General features: G+C 36.1%; 1 protein-coding gene across 9 annotated transcripts; it reads left to right on the forward strand.

Annotated features, from left to right (window-relative positions):
* The first annotated feature begins 944 nt into the window (after positions 1-944).
* LOC148873727 (serine carboxypeptidase-like 2) lies at positions 945-10,018 on the forward strand. Of its 9 annotated transcripts, none has more exons than XM_088975906.1 (14): positions 945-1,478; positions 1,644-1,789; positions 3,870-3,946; positions 5,856-5,978; positions 6,080-6,182; positions 7,577-7,614; positions 7,977-8,078; positions 8,194-8,280; positions 8,379-8,531; positions 8,634-8,705; positions 9,067-9,185; positions 9,270-9,383; positions 9,507-9,552; positions 9,665-10,018. In XM_088975906.1, exons 1-14 carry the CDS (start codon positions 1,339-1,341, stop codon positions 9,746-9,748), a joined length of 1,404 nt encoding a protein of 467 aa, XP_088832032.1. In that variant the 5' UTR covers positions 945-1,338; the 3' UTR covers positions 9,749-10,018. The 9 variants fall into 9 exon arrangements, 5 of the variants coding, with proteins under 5 accessions (XP_088832032.1, XP_088832094.1, XP_088832164.1 ...); XR_016109568.1 differs by having other exon boundaries at positions 1,122-1,478; positions 9,311-9,383; positions 9,466-9,552; positions 9,665-9,785; XR_016109565.1 differs by having other exon boundaries at positions 1,122-1,478; positions 9,311-9,383; positions 9,475-9,552; positions 9,665-9,785.

A 10,018-nucleotide genomic window follows, 5' to 3' on the forward strand; every position in this document is an offset into this window, starting at 1 on the left:
AACTCCAAGTTGATTGAACTTGAAAAGATTCACACTGACAAAAATGCTGCTGACATGATGACAAAAGTGGTGCCTCGAGAGAAGCTTGAACTGTGTGCCGGAGCAACCGGCCTTAAATTTGCATAGTTGCCTTTTTTGAAGTGTCTCCCTTCTCTCATGGGCTGGAGGGGGAGAATTGTTGGGCCCAACCCATTATGGGATATTGACCCATATTATAGCCCACTCTCCTTCAGCCAACTGTTTTTTTTCAAAAAAAAAAAAAAAACAAAAACAAAAACTAGGGTTATATTTTCTTTTGCGTACGGCGTGTTTTTGAGAGAGAGGAAAAGAGAGAAATCGAAATACTGTGCAGATTTCTCAGTGCGCAGAGTTCATCAAACGGTCGGAACTTTCCGATCCACCGTCCGATCGAGCAGAAATTTGGACAGTAAGTGGATACTCATTTTTCTTCATTCTGAACGGTCGGATCTTTGATCGGAGCTCTGAATCGCCGGTTATTTGAGGTCGAACAGAAGTAACTCGTAGTTGTTCGGGAAAAGAAAACATTTCGCAGCAGTCTTCATCAATTATTCTGATCAAGGGTCATTTGCGGTTCGATTTGGCTGAAATTTGGTGGGATTGTTTGAAACTCACAGACCTACGATCGGAACGGTGGAGATCTGATTTGGAGTAGTGAAGGTCTCCATGTTGTGGCCTGAACAATAACCGCGTTTGTGAATTTTTCTGACTATTATTTTCATCGCTTTTGGTATTCTCGTTTGTATGTTTGAGAATCTGTATTTGCTCTAAGTTTGTGAGCATATTGCGGTGTTTGAGTTGCTGTAATCGTTACCTCAAGTTATTAGTGGAGATTTTTGGTTGGGTCTCCTTGGCCCGTGGTTTTTACCCTTCACATTGGAGGGGTTTTCCACGTTAAATATCGTGTGTCTCTATTTGCTTGGCTTATGATTGTTTTTGTTGATATCTTGTTTGGAATTGTGATAGCTGAATATCTACAAGTTTTTATTTTTTAGAGAGAAATAGTTTGTGGATAAACTTAATTTCTTCCCAAGAGGTTTGTCTCATCTCATTGATTAGAATGATAACCCGTTAGAGCAACACTCTAGTTCCACTCTGACGACAACCGAACCATTTTAACCTGGAGGTTTTCATTCCCTGGAAGCAACCATCGAGTCCACCGCCCAAATTTGCGCCTCTGGGTGTGTACGAGACATATTTTACTTCATCTATTAGAGATAACGGACAACCACCCGTTGCACCCACATCGATCACTCATTTTATCAGTTATCTTCCCCTCCAGACTCCATCACCGCCGCTGCTGCCTGCTGGGCATGAGAAATGGCGGCAACCATCATCTCTGTTGGTCTCCTCCGTCTGTTGCTTCTACTGCTTTCGTCCTCACGGCTTGCACTCTCTGGTTCAAGAATTCAATCTCTCCCTGGCTTTCAGGGCCCTCTTCCGTTCGAGTTAGAAACTGGGTAGACGATACGGCATCATAATCTCTTTATTGTAGATCTCTACATACATAAAATATATAAACATATAGACGAAGAGATTCGATGAAGGTATATAGAAAGGTGCCTCCTTTGATTTGATTGAGTTTAACTAACAAGTAGTTCTGGATATATGTTGGCATTTGGCAGCTATGTGAGTGTGGATGAGTCGGAGGATGTGCATCTCTTCTACTACTTTATTAAGTCAGAGAGGGATCCCAAGCACGACCCGCTTATGCTTTGGCTCACCGGAGGTCCTGGTTGCTCTGCTTTATCAGGACTTCTTTTTGAGATCGGTATTTGCTTTCTTCTCCATTATTTTTTTCTTTTCTCTTTCAATTCTTTTACTCCATTTTTTTTAAAAAAAAAGGAAAATTGTCTGCGACAGTTCAAATAACTTCCAAAAGATTAATCTTTGTACGCAGTTCCCAATTTACATCAAAAAAGATATCCCAAAAAGTGCAGAGGCGAAGTGTTCAACAGGGGACTTGATATGAAAAAACTGATAACGATATAATATTAAGAGTGATAACCAGTCATCTGGTATTCGTGTTTTTAATTTCTCAAACCTCTTCCGGTATGGATATTGTCATACTTTAATTAAAAATAAATGTTGTATGAATAGAGCAGGTTTGTTTGGGGTGTTGAACCTCAGAAATCAGAATCCCTCCACCCCACCCTAAATAGAGCTCAATACACTACGGTAGTGTCTTGTCAGCAGAGTTAGGTATGTGGAAAAGTTTTTGCCTTTTTGGGTAGAACCGTAGAATATCCCAATGTTGGAATATTGGAATTGGAATCGGAATCACTTATTCCCAATGTTTATTTGGGTCATACAAAATTGGAGTTGGATTCCAATCATTGTTGTTTGATTCATTTTGAGTTGGAACCGGAATGAACTAAAAATTATTATTATTATTATTATTATTATTATTATTATTATTATTATTATATTAATACTTTATTAATAGTGAAAATTTTAGATTAGTATTCTGTATTTTGGGCCTAGTGCCACTTTGGTATCCTAAACTTTAAAATGCAACAATTCAACACCCGAATTTTTAAAATGCATTAATCCATTATTTATCGTTAACTAGCCATTAAATGCCTCTGAAAAAAACACAAATGCCCTTGGAATGTCATCTAATTTTCTTTATCAACCATCTAAACATTGACAAAAAATTAACAGTCCTAAATCCTTGCCTCTTTTATCCAAGAAAGTTGGGGTCCAGAATGTCCCCACTAAGATGTGCCTCCAACTTTCTTGAATAGAAGAAGTAAGAATTTGGGATTATTAATTTTTTGCCAATGTTTGAATGGTTGATAAAAAAAAAATTAGATGATACTCGAAAGTCATTTGTGTCTTTTTCAGAGGCATTGAACAGTGAGTTAATAGTAGATACTGAATTAACATATTTTAAGAATTTGGGTACTGAATTATTGCATTTAAATTTAGGGACCAAAGTGGCACTAGGTCCAAAATACAAGGTACTAATCAGGATTTGAACCTTATTAATATTAAGTTTGGTAGCATTCTAGAATAGGAATCCTATTTTCAAGGGTGAAGTCTAAAATGGCATTCTCCCATATGGGGGAATCCCATTCCAATTTCCAAGAATAGGAATCTGAATCACATACTGACCAAACAAAAGATTGGAATCAGAATGGACCACTGATTCCATGCAACTTCATGGATCCCTATCATCTTATCCGCATGCTCAGTTGCTCAGAAGTAGTGTGCGACAAAGAAACAATTGACGATGTGGGTCTAATAAAAAACATAAAGTACGCCTCATTCTATATATAAAAAAGAAAGAAAAGTGTCCCCATTCTAAATACTTAACACGTTGACAACCTAAATCAATTGGCATTCCAACTAATTAAATATAATTGTGTCCTCCCAAATGAAAAAGACATTCCAACACCTTCAAACATTACATCAGGTCCCAGTCTTACAGTGAAATGTTAAGATACATATGTTGGAATTGTGTTGGGACAGTTTTTTATTGGGAGGATATTCCAATTTTACGGGCAATGGGATTAACCTAACTAATTAACTTGAAAAAAGCTTGGTCTTTTTTTTTTCTTTCTTTAAAAAAAAAATGAAAAGCTTGGGTCTAATTGGACATGCATATAAATTGATAGAGAAATGATTAGTTGAACCTAATAGCTGCTTTACAGGTTGAACCATGTGTTGTTCCTTATCCCACATTGCCTATGAAGGATTAACTGTGATTTGTGAATAGATTGCTGAATGTAAAGTTCCCACCCTTCTTTATAGAAAGAAAAAAAGAAAGAAGGAAAATGTTTCTTCAAACCACTGAAAATGGCAGGGCATTATTTCATGGTGGAATGAAGCTTTCAATTTAATTGTAGGTCCACTACGCATTGAGACGATGAAATACAATGGGAGCTTGCCTAGTTTGGCATTGAACCCCTACTCATGGACCAAGGTGCATTACTTGTAATCCCTTCTTCTCCCTCCCTTGTTGTTCCCACTATTCACTTGGATATTGCATGCTAGTTTATGTCATTGTTACATATTAGCCAAGGTTTAAAGTATAAAAAATGCAAGTCTATTGGAAATGTAATTTTAAGAGACATATCTAGATATATTTTGGATATGTATGTGTATTGGAGAAAAATTAAGACACATATAAATAAGCACAGAAATAGAATAAATACTTTAATAAATCATAAAATAGCATCAATAACATTAAGTATAATGCCTCAATGAGGTGCACATACATTAAATTAATATATTTTAATGGTTTTATGAAGAAATACATTGTAATCAATTATAGTTTCATTAAAAAAAACATATGCTTAACTATAATTTATAAATTATAATTCTTAAGTTTTAAGGGATGGAAAAACCAACTATCCTATCCGGTCATAAAACATGCATTTGCACAACTACTAAATGCAAATATAATTAATAATTATTTTTTATTTAAATCGTTATTATTTATTTTTTATTTTCAAAAATTATAAAAAATTAAAAATAAATTATGTTATATAATATATTCAAAAGAATAATTATTGAAGAAGAAATTGTAATTGCTTTATGGAGATGATAGATAATCCGTAGATCTAGAACATATTAAGGGCCCGTTTGGCAAGTCTTTTTGAGAAGATCTTCTCGTAGCTTTGACAATCAATAGACACATTGAGCTTTTGACCGTTTGGCAGACGTGCAAAATGGGCTTCTCGCGTCTTTTTAGTGCCCCATCTTTTGGCGGCGAGATCTTCCGCGTGCCAAACGGGAATAGATCGACTTTTGGTCTTCCCGGCTTGTAAGCAGCCGAAAGACTCCATGAAAAGACACATCAAACGGGGCCTAAGTCTTTATAGGTAGATAAAAAATATGATTTCAAAAGTGAAAATCACATAAAAAGTGATTTTGTACATAAGAAATGTAAACATAGATTTAAATATTTTCAAGCATTCAAGCAAAAATATCACAAGATATTATGAAAATTTGAAAAAAAGTTACATATTTTGTAATATTTTTCAAAACTTGAAAAACATCAAAAACATAATGATTCACATGTATTTCTCATGTTTTTTATTTTGTTTATTTTGTTTTTTTATTTGCATATCTAGCACTCTATGAATGAAGTTCAGAGTTTTAAAGTCATTTGAAGGGTGAAAGAAGGCCTATTTCAAGGGAAAGAAAGCTTATTTCCCCCCTTTTTTTGTTTTTTGTTTGTATCTTTTCTGTAGCTTATCAATCAATACACCTCTGATACAGTCCAATAAGGTGGAAAAAAAATGATACAACAGATTTTTTACTGTATGTTGTACCGAATTTTAAAAGATACCTATCATGTTAAAATTTGAAACCTTGATACTAGCCACTTGGTATGTTGATATAGATATAGGATTAGTTGAATACTTTAGCTATTCATCATGTTGTGGAATCAATAATAACACTCCACATCAGTTATTAAATACATGGGACCCACAACCATTCAATCTCCCAGTGTGGGCCCCATGTATTTTATTGGGGCATTAGAATTGGTTCCACAGCCTTCTGAACAGCTAAAGATTTCAGCTAATCTGTATTTGTTGATATATTTATATTTTGTGTATTCAGATCTGCTACCCATAAGAATGTCTGCCCACACCCACATGATACTACAGCCAAACATTGGAAATATCTCTTGTACTTGCATGCAAAGATACAATTTGGGTAGGCCCGGATTAATTTTTTGTCAAAATGTGAATGGGCTCAGCCCAAAGCATCCCAAGGCCAACCCGAGGTGCATCCCTACTTAATTACATGTTGTGATTTGCAGCTGCAGTGTACTAGAGATAGGAGTAGAAGATCCAAACTGATATTTTGTTTACAATTTGCAGGCATCCAGCATAATATTTCTAGATTCACCTATTGGAACAGGATTCTCATATTCAAGTAGCTTGCAAGGTTCTCAAACAGGCGACATAAAATCATGTCAACAAGCTTATCAATTTCTGAGGAAGGTATTAATATGAACTACCTAACACTTTGGTTCTTACTACTGGCGCCCCACATGTATATCTCAACTTACACTGGATTTGGTTGTGTTCATATATATTTGCAGTGGTTGATGGATCATCCGGAGTTCCTTTCAAATGCAGTTTATATCGGTGGGGATTCATATTCTGGCAAGACTGCCCCGCTTGTGGTTATAGATATATTAAATGGTTCTCTCTCTCTCTGAACAGTTGTTATTGATTATGATTGCATTTTCATCTGATATAAGATTTAGGGTCCGTTTGGTTTACAGTTGGAATTGGAATTGGAATGATCCATTTTCATAGTCTATTTGATACAGATAGGAATAGAAATGGGAATTAAAATCAGCAGGAATGGGATTTTATTCTCAAGTGAGGGGTAGGGAATGGCCCTTCCCTCAAATAGGGGAATTCCATTCCAATAGGAATGAGAATAGGATTTCGATTCCACCCAACCAAATAGTTGGAATCGGAATAGCCTATTCCAATTCTGATTCCAGACCCCTATTCTTGAGAACCAAATGGGGCCTTATACCTTTTGCCTCTTTTGCACTCGCATGAAATGCAAATTTTACATTCAAAAATTAATGCAAAATTTGCACCACCTTCTTCCTACCTTAGTTCCTTTTAAATAGTGGGAACCACATCATCTTGCATCCTAACTTGTTCCTCTAGACAGATAATCCTCTTCTTACCTCTATTCTCTCTCATTTAAAATGGAGATCACCCATTTTACTTCTCACAAACAAATAAGATGAAGTCAAAACTCAAGCAAAAATAAACCAGAATACTTTACACTAAGCCCTTATGCACTTGAGAAAACTTTCCTATTAGAAACGATTTTGGGCATGACACAACAACCCTTTCAGTTCCCTTGCTTCTGCTTGTTTTTTCGGTCAAAAAAAAATGTTGAGAGCAGTTACTCTTTTACCCATGATAATGTGTCATGTTCAAGAACGTTTCCAAGTGCAAAGTTTTTCCTTTGCACTCTAATGCATTTACATCAGTGCAAATGAAATATGTACTGCAACCTACTTACAGCCATAATTACAAACAAACAATTGCAAAACTGAACCAAATGCAAAATTTGGTTCAGATTTGCACTGCAACCAAATACAGCCTAAAATTTATTAAACATGGAAGACGGTACTCTTCTTCTGCCATGTGGCAGAGCAGAGGACTCCTCAGCTAAAGTCTGGCAGGTGAAGAGGGTAATTATATTGCTTCAGTTTCCTACTATTATGTTCTCTAGTTTGGGTGTTAAACAAGAAATATTCCCCTTTGGCTCAGTTTGGAAAGAGTACAAATGAAAATATGTACAGGGTAAATACATACAAAATAATATAAATTATAAGATTTTGCACTCTATATATTTGCATTTGTACTCCTCCCAAACTCAGCCTATAGTACTACTCTAATTCAATTTCAGATTGGATCATTGAATACCTAAACACAACCTTTAATTACATAACAACCCTCTACATTCCAAATTTCAAATGGCTGAAAATCAATTTGTTTTCCTGGTGCATAGCATACAAATTAAGGGCAGCTTAATGTATCTTCAAGTCTGTAATATATTGCAGGTAATGATGCAGGGGAAGAACCATTCATCAATATCAAAGTAAGTAATTAATGTTTTTCAGAAGACAGGCACAAAAGAAATCATTTCATTTAATTTCTGTCATATACATCTCTTTGGTTGTAAAAATATAAAATAAATAAATAAATAAACAATCCTGTTTAGAGTATTAAAAAGAAGTAGTAGTAGCAGCAGCAGTTGTAGTTATTGCAGATAGCAGAATCAGCACTGGGCATATCTCAGTGCAGTTTCAGAAACTCCGCATAACTTTCCCATGACAAACATAGAAATAATCAACTAGTATAATATCAACTTAATAACCTGTTTAATTCCTTGAGCTTGTGGTAGAATTACAGACAAGAGCTAGTCCATAAAATATTTAACCATCTGGAATATGGTTCCAGGGATATTTACTTGGTAATCCTGTAACGGATGTGAGTTATGACAGCAACAAACAACTACCACATGCTCATGGACTGGGACTCGTATCAGATGAACTCTACCAGGTAAATCAATTTCTCAAATCCTTGTCTTATTGAAAACAGAAAGTCCTAGTTTCCAAAGCGTAGTTGGCTATGTGCAAGAATTAATTGACACAAGGAGAGATATGGCTTCTTCCAGTCAGCCAAAATAAACTGCCAAGGGGAGTATGTGAATATAAATCCCAGCAATGTACAGTGTTTACAGGATATGCAGGCTTTCTCTGAGGTGGGAGTTTTCTTCTATATATTCTGTATTCCTTTTGTCATCTTACATGCATCCTTGTTAAAACCAAATGGTAGAGCTTGATCATATTGCATTTGCAGTGTCTTTTGGGAATTAATACTGCACACATTTTGGAACCACTCTGTGGCTTTGCATCCCCAAAGCCGAAAGAAAAACTTGGGGATCGAAGATATCTCGAGGACAACTCCAGAGAGATCCTTGACCCACAACCTTCTTCTACAGAATTCTGCAGGGTATATATCTCTGTCATCCTCTCTGCTTTCGTCTGCTAATGTCACAAAAGGTTCATAATTGCACTACAAGTTTATTTCTTTTTTTTTTTTTTTTTGTTTCAGACTGATGGCTATCTATTGTCATATTATTGGGCTAACGATGATAATGTCCGAAAAGCATTGAACATTCGAAAGGTATGAGTATTATACCATCGAGAATCCTTGTAATGAATCACTTTAAGGAAGTAAATGGTTGTAAAGCAAGGAACTTCTCTCAAGGAAATGTTCAACCTAAAAGCTTAAGCTGTTAAGTGAGGCCCCTGAATAGGTTTTTATTCTCTAGCATGCCCCCTCACATGAAAGTCCATTGGGCTTGAAGTTAATTAATCATGAATGGTGCCATGAGGCTTGAACACTAGACCATTTGATCACACAGACTCTAATACCATCTTAAGGAACGGTTCAACCTAAAAGCTTGAAGATGTTAGGTGAGGTCTTGAATAGGTTGTTATCCTCTTAACACCCTCTATCCATGTGAATGTGATGATGAAAACAGGGATCAATTGGAGAATGGCGGAGGTGCAACTATGGGTTGTCTTATACAGCTGAAATCCAAAGCAGCTTCAGTTATCATGTAAATCTAAGCCGGAAAGGATACCGTTCTCTTGTTTACAGGTGAGAAATATCTTATCTTGCATTCTGTATTGTGTAACGTCCAAGTGACATTTTGATAATAAAGGCTTCTGCACTTAAAAATAGCGGTGATCATGACCTTATAGTGCCATTCTTGGCCACTGAAGCATGGATACATTCTCTCAATTACTCCATTGTTGATGGCTGGAGGTCTTGGGTTGTGGATGGACAAGTTGGAGGGTAGGTCCTACGTCTGATTTTTCGCAAATTCATGAATGCCAACATCGTCTTTGAATTAATATGAGAATTCAATTGATGTTAGAAATGACAGTTGCAGAGATGGTGTGTTTGGTTCTGGTGCAGATATACAAGGACATATTCCAATAACATGACATTTGCGACTGTGAAGGCAATCTGATTCTTCTGCCCTTTTCCTTTCTTTCTTTCTTTCTTCAGTGGAAAATGGAATATCCATAGTAATAGAACAAAGGAAAGCTGATGTAATGTTTGTTTTCATACAGGGCGGAGGACACACAGCTCCAGAGTACCAGCCCAAGGCGTGTTTGGCCATGTATAAGCGCTGGATAGATGAGGAACCTCTATAGTTAATTACACATTCAGTTCCAGAGCTTGAACTTTCAATCTATCTTCCTTTTCTAATAAAGGGAGAAGAGAGAGAGAGAGAGAGAGAGAGAGAGAGAGAGAGAGAGAGAGGTGGTTCTATATGGTCGAATAAAACTATAAAAAATGCATAAACAATATAGAAAGTGAAAATAGGTGGTTGTGTGTACCAACTATAATCTGGTCTCTTAAACTTGGAATGTTAGATTGCAACAATAACATTCCTTACTTTATTTTTATTAGGTTACCAACGA

Source organism: Nelumbo lutea, chromosome 1, assembly GCF_056320005.1.
Source record: "Nelumbo lutea isolate HS-2025 chromosome 1, American lotus-T2T, whole genome shotgun sequence".
Lineage (NCBI taxonomy): Eukaryota > Viridiplantae > Streptophyta > Magnoliopsida > Proteales > Nelumbonaceae > Nelumbo > Nelumbo lutea.